Source organism: Triticum dicoccoides, chromosome 4A (genome assembly GCF_002162155.2).
Source record: "Triticum dicoccoides isolate Atlit2015 ecotype Zavitan chromosome 4A, WEW_v2.0, whole genome shotgun sequence".
Taxonomy (NCBI): Eukaryota; Viridiplantae; Streptophyta; class Magnoliopsida; order Poales; family Poaceae; genus Triticum; species Triticum dicoccoides.
Window position 1 is genome coordinate 718,825,440 of NC_041386.1, and position 11,164 is coordinate 718,836,603.

At 47.9% G+C, this 11,164-nt stretch overlaps 1 protein-coding gene across 1 annotated transcript in view; it reads left to right on the top strand.

The window, feature by feature from the left end:
- The window catches only part of LOC119288146 (protein argonaute 1B-like), an 11,323-nt gene extending 440 nt beyond the window's left edge, over window positions 1-10,883 (top strand). The window contains exons 2-27 of the mRNA XM_037567774.1: window positions 1,206-2,212; window positions 2,293-2,513; window positions 2,588-2,737; window positions 2,818-2,951; window positions 3,152-3,261; window positions 3,342-3,448; window positions 3,538-3,676; window positions 3,764-3,880; window positions 4,318-4,425; window positions 4,508-4,579; window positions 5,047-5,169; window positions 5,258-5,423; window positions 5,505-5,626; window positions 5,699-5,836; window positions 5,956-6,098; window positions 6,180-6,242; window positions 6,312-6,375; window positions 6,484-6,619; window positions 6,698-6,771; window positions 6,851-6,945; window positions 7,035-7,066; window positions 7,172-7,307; window positions 7,801-7,848; window positions 9,468-10,494; window positions 10,566-10,645; window positions 10,720-10,883. Coding sequence (XP_037423671.1) covers window positions 1,214-2,212; window positions 2,293-2,513; window positions 2,588-2,737; window positions 2,818-2,951; window positions 3,152-3,261; window positions 3,342-3,448; window positions 3,538-3,676; window positions 3,764-3,880; window positions 4,318-4,425; window positions 4,508-4,579; window positions 5,047-5,169; window positions 5,258-5,423; window positions 5,505-5,626; window positions 5,699-5,836; window positions 5,956-6,098; window positions 6,180-6,242; window positions 6,312-6,375; window positions 6,484-6,619; window positions 6,698-6,771; window positions 6,851-6,945; window positions 7,035-7,066; window positions 7,172-7,307; window positions 7,801-7,848; window positions 9,468-10,314 — 4,344 coding nt within the window. The 5' untranslated portion in view covers window positions 1,206-1,213 and the 3' untranslated portion in view covers window positions 10,315-10,494; window positions 10,566-10,645; window positions 10,720-10,883. The remainder of the gene's footprint in view (window positions 1-1,205; window positions 2,213-2,292; window positions 2,514-2,587; window positions 2,738-2,817; window positions 2,952-3,151; window positions 3,262-3,341; window positions 3,449-3,537; window positions 3,677-3,763; window positions 3,881-4,317; window positions 4,426-4,507; window positions 4,580-5,046; window positions 5,170-5,257; window positions 5,424-5,504; window positions 5,627-5,698; window positions 5,837-5,955; window positions 6,099-6,179; window positions 6,243-6,311; window positions 6,376-6,483; window positions 6,620-6,697; window positions 6,772-6,850; window positions 6,946-7,034; window positions 7,067-7,171; window positions 7,308-7,800; window positions 7,849-9,467; window positions 10,495-10,565; window positions 10,646-10,719) is intronic.
- Window positions 10,884-11,164: the final 281 nt, after the last annotated feature.

Sequence of the window (11,164 nt, forward strand, 5' to 3'; positions counted from 1 at the left end):
CCGCGTCGCGTGCGTCCCCGCCCCGCCCCGCCCCGCCGGAGGAGATCGCATCGCGCGGCAGAGCCTCCCTCCCTCCCCGCCCGCCCGCCCCTGCGGCGTCGGGGCGGGGCTCGCTCCCGAGGCTGGCCCCCTGCCCGTCTAAGGGAAGGGCGCCCCCGGAGCTCCCGCGCCTGGGCCGGCCGGCCGCATCGATGGCCCTGTCCGCTTGCTGTAGCGTCCTGTTCGTTCGGCGCATAGTGCGTGCGTGCTCGCGCGCGCGCTTGCGGGACGGCGCAGGCTGCTTGCCGGAGTTGCGATTTGTTTTGTTACTCTGTTGTTCATCGCTTGCTGGCTGTCTGGCTCTGGCTCGGACTCATGCTGGCCGCGCGGTCCATCGAGGTTTAGGATGCTCCCGCGCGGCTTGCCTAGATGCGCCGCCAAGCCAGCCAGGGTTGAATAAACTCTAGGTTACTTTGCGGGTCAGACTCCCGTCGGGGTTGTGTGCAGCTGTTACAGGCGGGGAATGCGCCTTCCTTCTCCCGTTGCGGGCTGCAGGCTTGTTGTGGAGGACTGTTGTTCGTGGTCGTGTCCATAGGTTTCTGGGAGCCATATATGGATGGTTTTGTTTGCCGCGTTCCAAATACTTGGTGCCCTCACCACCAAGTGGCTTAGCAGTAACACGTATAGAGAAGGAAAGTATGATGACATTAGTGAAACCATCTTTCAAGGTTTCCGAATCTTGCAGTCATACGACTTCCATCAGTACGTTCTGTAGTGTGGTATTCGATCTCAAGTGCCACTGTATATGCAAACTATGCACATTATTCTGAAGAGTTTTCGGTGCTTGAGGAAAGGTTGTCGTGCATGGTTTGCCTTGACACGCCGTCGAGTCAGGGTTAAATCGCAGCAGACTTGTGAGGACCGAGCTTGTGTTCTAGCCTTCCTTTTCAGGTCGAGTAGAGCGTCTTCCGAAGGGGTGTGTGTACGTTTGTTAGAAGCGTGGAACGAATCTTGTCCCATGTTTGTTTGCAGACTTGTTATTGGGGCCATCTGGTTGATGGGATGCTAAACTGAGAAATGCACCAATTCTGTTTTTCTCGCTAGGATTTTGCTCGATTATGATGTTATGTCTTTCTGCTTCAAGTTATACCCGAGGAGTATCTTTCCATCTTTGATACTTCATGATTTCTGTAACCTAACATTTTGGTGCATTCTTGTCTTGGCAGCGCCCATCATGGTTAGGAAGAAAAGAACCGGCACTGGAGAGAGTTCCGGAGAGGCTTCGGGAGCTCCTGGACAGGGTTCCTCGCAGCCAGCTGAGAGAGCTCCTCAACAGCATCAACAGCATGGTGGTGGACGTGGTTGGGTGCCTCAACAGGGTGGCCGTGGTGGTGGGCAATACCTAGGCCGTGGTGGACAGTATCAGGGCCAGGGAGGGCCAGCTGCACACCGTCCAGGTGGCCCACCCGAATATCAGCAGCGTGAATATCAGGGCCGTGGACATCCAGGTGGTGGTCCACCTGAATATCAACCGCGTGACTATCAGGGCCGTGGACATCCAGGTGGTGGGCCACCTGAATATCAACCGCGCGACCCTCAGGGCCGTGGACATCCAGGTGGTGCTCCACCTGAATATCAACCGCGCGGCCCTCAGGGCCGTGGACATCCTGGTGGTGCTCCACCTGAATATCAACCGCGCGGCCCTCACGGCCGTGGACATCCAGGTGGTGGGCCACCTGAATACCAACCGCGCGACCCTCAGGGCCGTGGACATCCAGGTGGCGGTCCACCTGAATATCAACAGCGTGACTATCAGGGGCGTGGTGGTCCACGCCCTAGAGGGGGTGGAATGCCGCAGCCATCCTATGGCGGGCATATGGGTGGACGTGGAGGACACAATGTTCCTCCAGGTCAGTCAAGAACAGTTCCCGAGCTGCACCAAGCCCCAGATGTCCAATATCAAGCCCCGGTGGTTTCACCATCCGCATCGGGAGCTGGCTCTTCCTCTCAGCCTGCGGCAGAGGTGAGCAGTGGACAAGTCGAGCAACAGTTTCAGAAACTTGACATCAGTGATCAAAGTTCGACCAGCCAAGCCATTCAACCGGCACCTGCATCAAGCAAATCAGTTCGATTCCCATTACGCCCTGGAATGGGTAAATGTGGGGATAGGTGTGTGGTGAAAGCCAATCATTTCTTCGCGGAGCTCCCTGATAAAGACCTTCACCAATACGACGTATGCCCTTCAGATGAAATCTTATTTCCATACTGAAGTTATTATTTTGCAATTTCTGATCATCAGTCTTGTTTCATCAGGTGACCATAACACCAGAGGTTACATCGCGCGGTGTTAATCGTGCCGTGATTGCAGAACTTGTAAAGCTGTATAGACAATCTCATATGAATGGACGTCTACCTGCCTATGATGGAAGGAAGAGCCTTTATACAGCTGGGCCATTACCGTTTACTTCGAGGACATTTGAAATCGCTCTGCAAGATGAAGATGAAGGCCTTGTTGGTGGGCAAGCCACGCCAAGGTATGCTGTTGCTGTGATATTTGTACTTGGAACTTATCCATAGTTTTGTACTGACATTCCCCTTTGTTTTTAAGGCGTGAGAGACAATTCAGGGTGGTGATCAAGTATGCTGCCCGTGCTGATCTCCATCATTTGGCTATGTTTCTAGCCGGGAGGCAACCGGATGCACCTCAAGAAGCACTTCAGGTGCTTGACATTGTGCTACGGGAATTGCCTACTGCCAGGTAAATTTTAGTTAACTATGTATTTTGTTATTATTTTTCATGTGGCATGGGTTAAAATTTGTTTGTGTTTTTTTCTGTAGGTATTCCCCAGTTAGTAGATCATTTTATTCTCCCAACCTAGGGAGACGCCAGAGACTTGGGGACGGTTTGGAAAGTTGGCGTGGATTTTACCAAAGTATAAGACCTACGCAGATGGGGCTTTCGCTGAATATTGGTTAGATGCCCCCCTCCCATCTTGATTTCTCTTATCACTATTCATTTGTTGTCTTCTCAGTTGTGATAAATGTTGGGTGGCCTGAATGCTCAGTAATACATAGTGTCCAAGTTCTGGTTTACCGAGCATCTAGGTGTAGGTTACTGAATGCTCATTGGTCTTGCTGAAATAATGATTTTACATGTTGTTTCTTCTCGCAGATATGTCTTCTACAGCATTTATCGAGCCTCTCCCTGTGATTGAGTTTGTTGCTCAGCTTCTGTGCAGAGACATCTCAGTTAGACCGCTCACTGATTCAGATCGTGTGAAGGTTCGGTTCATTACTTGTCTCGCTGTTGTTCAGAGACTTCTGTTTATGCCTAGTTATCATAATTATTCTCCCTCCTGCAGATTAAAAAAGCCCTGCGAGGTGTAAAGGTTGAGGTTACACATCGAGGAAACATGCGTAGGAAATACCGTATATCTGGCCTCACATCACAAGCAACACGAGAGCTATCGTATGTGCCTCTTCCCTGCTTTATACACAGAATGCTCTCATGCTCCTGCAGATTTGTGGGTGATTCCTTGTTGGGTTTTCTTGTGGTAGATTCCCTGTTGATGATCGCGGTACTGTGAAGACTGTAGTGCAATACTTCCTGGAGACGTATGGTTTCAATATTCAGCACACCACTTTACCTTGCTTGCAAGTCGGTAATCAGCAAAGGCCGAATTATCTCCCCATGGAGGTTAGTATATCTTCAACAACCTTGCTTTCTTCAAGACCTGGTATGTTGGTACAAGTTATTCATCAATTTCTCACATGGAAATATCAGGTTTGTAAGATTGTTGAAGGACAACGCTACTCAAAACGACTGAATGAAAAACAAATAACTGCTCTACTGAAAGTGACTTGCCAGCGCCCTCAAGAGCGTGAGAAGGACATCTTGCAGGTGATTGTTAATTACTTTTATCATTTTAGTGCAAATTGCTGTAACATTGTTGCTGCAAAATTACCTTTTGACACTTGTATATATGTGTTCATGTAGCTGTTTGATGTTTTCCCTAGTCTGTATGTTTTCCCCAGTCAATCATGTTGACAAAGTTCTTCCTGTTTGATGTGTTTACTATTTAGTTCATGCTATTGCAGTTAAAGCATCTGTATGTTTTTTTAGGTTTCCTGCACAAGTATAGTTTAATAGATGGTAGTTTCTTGATGAGGATGATAGTTGTTGATGTCTTGATGGGTCAGTTGTTATGGTGGAAACTATTATGACCCTTTATATCTCTTATGTCAAATGCTTAGGTACTATCACTGTTATCTGCACCAGGATTATCCTTTTAAACTTAAGCGTCTAAATCTCTTTTTTGTCTGTCTTCATTTAACCAGACTGTGCATCACAATGCATACTATGAAGATCCATATGCACAGGAATTTGGCATAAAAATAGATGAGCAACTTGCATCTGTTGAAGCTCGTGTTCTGCCTCCGCCAAGGGTAAGTCAGTTTTCTATTGCGATTAGACAGCAGTTGATTTCATATATGTGCATAGCAGCTGACTGCATGCTCTTTTTTATAGCTTAAGTACCATGATAGTGGCAGAGAGAAGGATGTCTTACCCAGGGTCGGCCAATGGAACATGATGAACAAGGTAGGTCTTGGTGATGTAACGGAAGAATTCTACGGAAATAATTTTAAAACAAAGTCATGCATAGATAAAAAAATGATATGTGAAATAAAAATAGAAGTGGCAACGAATCACACAACTGGGACCGAATCACACAACTGGGAAACAATTAACCATCTGAGCTGGAAATTATTTCTGGAATTGTCTGCTCAATGAACTATCAATATAGTAGCAAGAGTATCAACTTATTTGCAACATGCAGCTTTCATAAATACTAACTGTATCATAATTTTGCTGCTATCCTTCTTTCTCACTTTTTAGAGAACTGTCTAGGTTCACATGGGATAATTTTAAGAGAATGTGCACATCTTAAAACCATACTATTTGGGTGGATGCCCTCCATTAGCTTTGTTTCTTCAACCCATATACCCCCTTCATCTTGTGATGTTATGTTTTAACTAGTTCTCATACTTGTTCATTTTGGTGGGTAGAAAATGGTCAACGGTGGTAGAGTCAGCCACTGGGCATGTATTAACTTCTCTCGGAATGTTCAAGATAATGCTGCCAAGGTTTTCTGTCATGAGTTGGCTATAATGTGCCAAATATCTGGAATGGTATGGTTCGATCATGCAACTAGCTTCTCATATTGCTTTGGTTATTTTGTATTCTGTAGTCATCGACTTCTCTTTTTCTATGTCTTAGAACTTTGCACCTGAACCTGTGCTGCCCGTACTTAGTGCGAGGCCTGAACACGTGGAAAGAGCACTGAAGGCACGTTATCATGATGCCATGAACGCAAGCAAACCCCCGGGCAAAGAACTTGACCTGCTAATTGTTATACTGCCAGATAATAATGGTTCTCTTTATGGTATGATCTCTTCCAAAGCACGTTTGAAGATTCCCAAGTGCATACTTTTGCTTATTATTTTTTTGTTTTTTTTTTCTCCAGGGGACCTTAAAAGAATTTGTGAGACTGAACTTGGATTGGTATCCCAGTGTTGTCTTACAAAACATGTTTTTAAGATGAGCAAGCAGTATCTTGCAAATGTAGCTCTCAAAATCAATGTTAAGGTACTTCACTGACCTCCAACCATTCCTTCTCTATAATAGACCTTGTGGTTTATTTATTTTCCTACTTCTCAGGTGGGGGGAAGGAATACTGTTCTTGTGGATGCTTTGGCAAGGAGGATTCGCCTTGTTACCGACAGACCGACCATAATATTTGGTGCTGATGTTACACATCCCCACCCTGGAGAAGATTCTAGCCCTTCCATTGCAGCTGTAAGTGACTTGATATTATAAAGATATGTCTTGAGATGTAATTGAAGGTCCACAATTTTTCTAGGTGTGTTGGAAGTTCTGTGGTTTTATTGATTTTTTGATAATATTCTCTCCTCTAGGTGGTTGCTTCTCAAGACTGGCCTGAGATAACAAAGTACGCAGGATTAGTGAGTGCCCAAGCCCATAGGCAAGAGCTGATACAGGATCTTTTTAAAGTATGGCAAGATCCCCAAAGAGGAACTGTGACTGGCGGCATGATCAAGTAAGCTCTTAGCGAGCTAAGGAGAGACATTAACTCTATATTTGGATGCTGCTAAAAGTGTATTTTCTGTTAAATTTGCAGGGAGCTTCTCATATCTTTCAAGAGGGCAACTGGACAGAAACCTCAGAGAATCATATTTTACAGGTTCATAGCCTTTCTTGCGCATCTTTGCTAAAGCATGATTGCCTATTATTAAACAACCGGTATTTTCAGGGATGGTGTCAGTGAGGGACAGTTCTATCAAGTTCTTTTGTTTGAACTTGATGCCATTCGTAAGGTACAATTTGTTTGACTATACTTTCTGTAGAAGCTACTCTTAACCATATTTTAGTTGGTAATATTCCACATTTTTTCCCTGACTGATATTTCTTAACCATGTTGTTAGGCCTGTGCATCCTTGGAGCCCAACTATCAGCCTCCAGTTACTTTTGTGGTTGTCCAGAAGCGTCACCACACTAGGCTTTTCGCTAACAATCATAATGATCAGCGTACTGTTGATAGAAGTGGGAACATACTACCTGGTTAGTTTCTTGTGCAAACAAGTTTTTTGTGCTTGGTGAAATTTTGAACTTCACCATTTTTATGCTTCCGAATTGTAGGCACCGTTGTTGACTCGAAGATCTGCCATCCGACAGAATTTGATTTCTACTTGTGCAGCCATGCTGGCATTCAGGTTGGCTTTTCTTCATTTTTGCAATGTGTTCATTTGACAAAATGTGCTGATTGCTGATTCGAGTGTGGATTCATTTCAGGGAACAAGCCGGCCTGCTCATTATCATGTTCTGTGGGACGAGAACAAATTTACTGCTGATGAGTTGCAAACTCTCACAAACAACTTGTGCTACACGTAATTTACTGTTATATCATGCCCTTCTAATAATTAAAACTCACTGCTGTTTCATTGTCTGATCAAACATTATTCTTTTGCTGTTTCAGATATGCTCGATGCACCCGCTCCGTGTCAATTGGTAAACTCCCAATCTACCGCGATCAACAATTTCCTCAAGCTTCTCGTACTAGATCCGATGCTTTTAAAAGTCAACTCTGACCATCGGTTGTTTGCTTGCTTGCAGTTCCTCCTGCATACTATGCGCATCTGGCAGCCTTCCGGGCTCGGTTCTACATGGAGCCGGACACCTCCGACAGCGGTTCCGTGGCCAGCGGTGCACGCGGCGGTCCTCCACAAGGCGGTCCACGCAGCAGCACCAGGTTTGGGAACGTTGCTGTCAGGCCTCTCCCCGCCCTCAAGGAAAACGTCAAGCGCGTCATGTTTTACTGCTAAGACCCTGGCGGTTACCGTGAGGGTACTTGAAGCACCTGCGAGTAGTATTGGTGATGCTGTTCAACACCATTGTGCAAACCTATGTCGAAGTATCTGTTGTACTCTGTTTTATTGCTTGCCTAGGGTATTCTAAGTACTTGCACCGGATTGGCGATTGGTGCAAGCTATTTGACTGGATTGGGTGTTAGCTTATCTGCGGTGCTGTGCCTTGTGAGATATCTGCGTAGCCATCTACATTTGTATAACTGGTGTTTAAAATATTTATGAACCTGAGTCATGGAATCACTTGCTGGCATGTGTTTTTGTTGTCTTGCATGGTTGCATACAACGGTAAATTCTTGGGGCTTGTCTGTATGAAAGCATTTCTAGTGAAAGAATAGAACACTGGCAAACGACTGCATACTCTTGATAATTTTGCAGGCTTATATTTCCAGAATTGAAGTTAGCAATGTTGAAGATGGATACAATGATAGCAAAATCAGAGAGTTAGTAGCACATCTTTACACTGACCACCACTGACATTGCGTGTATAATCCAGGCCAATGATTACCACCTGTGGAGTAGCGATTCTAAGTGAAAAACCATGTTGGCTTTACATGGCATGGCATCATGTTTTCGCATCCAGCTAGGATCCTGCGTAATATAGAAATTATCTTTGTGATCCTATGAATCAATTCAACTAAAATCTTAGATTCATACTAGAGCCACGATGATTTAGTCTTAAGCTAAACAAAAGGTAAGGGTTCTTTGAATAAGAATCGCTTACCCAGTAGGTACCATAAGTGCAGCCCTGCAATTCCACCCATTTGTCCACTTCGCTAATTTTGGTCAACTGTAGACACACCATAGTTCATCACCAATTTCGACAAATGCTAACATTTTTATTGCCAACTTCAGCAAAGTACATAGTTTTCAAATGCAAATTTAATTAAGTATATACATAGTTCAGTACATTTCCTCAAAATGTCAGCCTAACACTAGCTATGGAACATGTTCGTTATCCGGCAACATGGAGATAGGTGGGGTGGCAACACGACGAGCGATAGAGCGTGACTGGGCTGGGAGGAGCTGCCTTCATCCGACGGGAGATCCGCGGCTCCGGGAGGGGTCAGCATTGTCTGATGGGGAAGAGAAGGCGGAGACTAGAATATAATCTACTCCTTAGGTGAAATCGTAGGATCAACCCAAAAAAAAAATTCATATTAAAACAATTTAAAACAATTATGAAATTATTCGACAACATACTAGTTGCCCCAAGAGAGGGGAGACTAGAATAGAATCTTCTCTTAACTTCACACATCAACCGTCTATGTCAGCGCAAATCAACCTGTAGTTGGATGGTTAGGGTGACAATGATATTCCCAACCCACAAGAGTTCATCAGAGTTCAAGTTCTAAACTTGACATTGGTGCTTCCCGATGATGTGTGTGCTTAGTGGGAGGAGATGTTCCGTCGACAACGAAAACGTCTGTGGCAACTTCATCAAGCCCATGACGATATGCCGGCTCAGTTTTGTCGGGGGTGCTCATGTCGATGTGAGTAGGTGGGGTCCGCACCCCCTCCGTGTCGGCTCTCACGTCTCCCCTCCCGCAGGCCACAGGTGCACGACGGGGAAAGGAAATCATCGACCCCCAACGGTCCAAACCCTAACTAAACCCACCCCACCCACCCTCGATCGATTCCCTGCCAAATTCAGGCCACCGCGGCGGCCGCCTTCAAATCCCCCACCCCCCAAACCCCTCGATCGATCGATCAATCCGATCGATGCGACTAACCTCCCACCCGATTCGGCGGAGGCGGCAGCGCGACCCGCAACCCTAGCACCCAACCCCGCCCCGGATCCGCCCGCGCGGGGGGCGTCGAGGCATGGGCGGTGGCGGCGGCGGCCCCGACGAGTTCGGGCGGGCGGCGGCGAGGGCGGCGGCGGCGCGGGCGCTGCAGGCGGCGGGCTTCGCCTCCGCGACCCGCTCGGCGGTGGACGCGCTCGCCGACGTGCTCCTGCGCTACCTCCGCCTCCTCGGCGGCGCCGCCAGCGCCCACGCCAACTTTGCCGGCCGCTCCGCCCCCAACGAGCTCGACGTGCTGCGGTTCCTCGAGGAGACCGGCGAGACCTACCAGGGCTTCGAGGGCGCCTCCTTCTCCACCCGCGGCTGCCTCGTAAGCTCCGGCGTCGTCAAGGATTTGATCGCGTTCGCCGGCGATGCCGATGACAGGCCGCTCTCCGCGGGGCGGCCGCTGCCCAGGTTTCCGGTCCGGCACGATCCGTCGTCGTGTGCTAGCTTTGCGGCGCTGGGCCGGGGGAGCGGGATGCGGCATGTGCCTGACTGGCTCCCGGCCTTTCCGGAGCCCCACACGTATGCGATTGCCGAGGAGGAGCCGGGCGAGATGGTCGGCGGGTCGTCGGCTGCGGTGGACGAGGTCGAGCAGGCGTGGCGGCAGAGGAAGGCCGAGAAGTCGCTGCTCGGTTTGCAACGGCAGCTGGCGCTCGCGGGTGGCAACGGGATCCGCCCGGCGGCGGTGGTGGAGGAGGGTGCTGGCAAGGAGAAGGAGCTAGATAGGGCTGTCGTCAAGAGCAATCCGTTTATTCAGTCGGCGTTGCGTTGTGGGGATAAGGAGGTGTCGGAGGTTGGCATGCCGAATTTGGGGAAGAAACACCCTGTTCTTGATGATGCCTTTGCACCTGCTTTCGCTGAATCAGAAGGTGAAGGACTTGATGAGGGGAGGAGGGACCAAGACCAAGGTCGAGGTCGGAAGAGGATGGTTCCAAAGGAGAGGCCACCGGTGTATTTTCGGATTGGGCCTGATAGGAAGTCAAGGGTGATGGCATTGAATTCAAGAGCCTTGGAGGACCGTGAGGGCCCCTTGTTCCTGGAGGATGATCGGAAGCGGAGGGCACTGTCGATACTTGCGGAACCAATGGAGAAGCCAGGCTGATCTGCTTTACACTTAAGAGTTCGTGCTGATGCTGCCCGCCTGTTTCCCACCGATGATGCTTGCTTCTCCACACCTGCGATTCTTCACCTCTTCCTGGTGCTCACCTTGGAGATCCTTGCCAGCTTTCACTGCCATTGACGGGAAACATATTGTTGATAGAAACAGGAAACATACTGCCTGGTTAGTTGGTTGTGAAAACAAGCTTTTTGTATTCATCTCAATTTTGAACCTGACAATTTTTATTTCTATAGTTCCATCCACCGTTATTGATTTGAAGATTTGCCATCTGATGGAATTTGGTTCCTACATATGTAGCTATGCTGGCATTCAGGTTGGCCTTCCTGTATTTGCAATTTATTTAGATGGATTTGGCCAATTGCTGATTCGAATGTCGATTCCTTTCAGGGAACAGGCCGGCCTGCGTCATTATCTTGTTCTGTGGGACGAGAACAAATTTACCGCTGATGAGTTGCAAACCCTACACGTAATGTACTATTCTATCCAACTTCTTGACAATTAGAATGCTGTTTAACTGGCCAATTAAATATAAAATTCCTACTGTTTCATGCTAGGTGCACGCGCTCTGTATTGATCGGTAAATTCCCCACTTGAAAATCACTCCCTTTAGGTTTCTCATGCTAGGTTGAACGCTGCAATCGCAGTCCCTCCGGCGTATTATGCACATTTGGCAGCCTTCTGGGCTTGATTTTACACGCAGCTGGATACCTCGGACATCTGGTTGCTAGCGGTGCACGCAGTAATAGGGCATTTTGGGAATGTTGCTGTTAGGCCTCTCCCTGGAAAATGTCAAGCGTGTCATGTTTTACTGCTAAGGTTGTGGCGGTTCCAT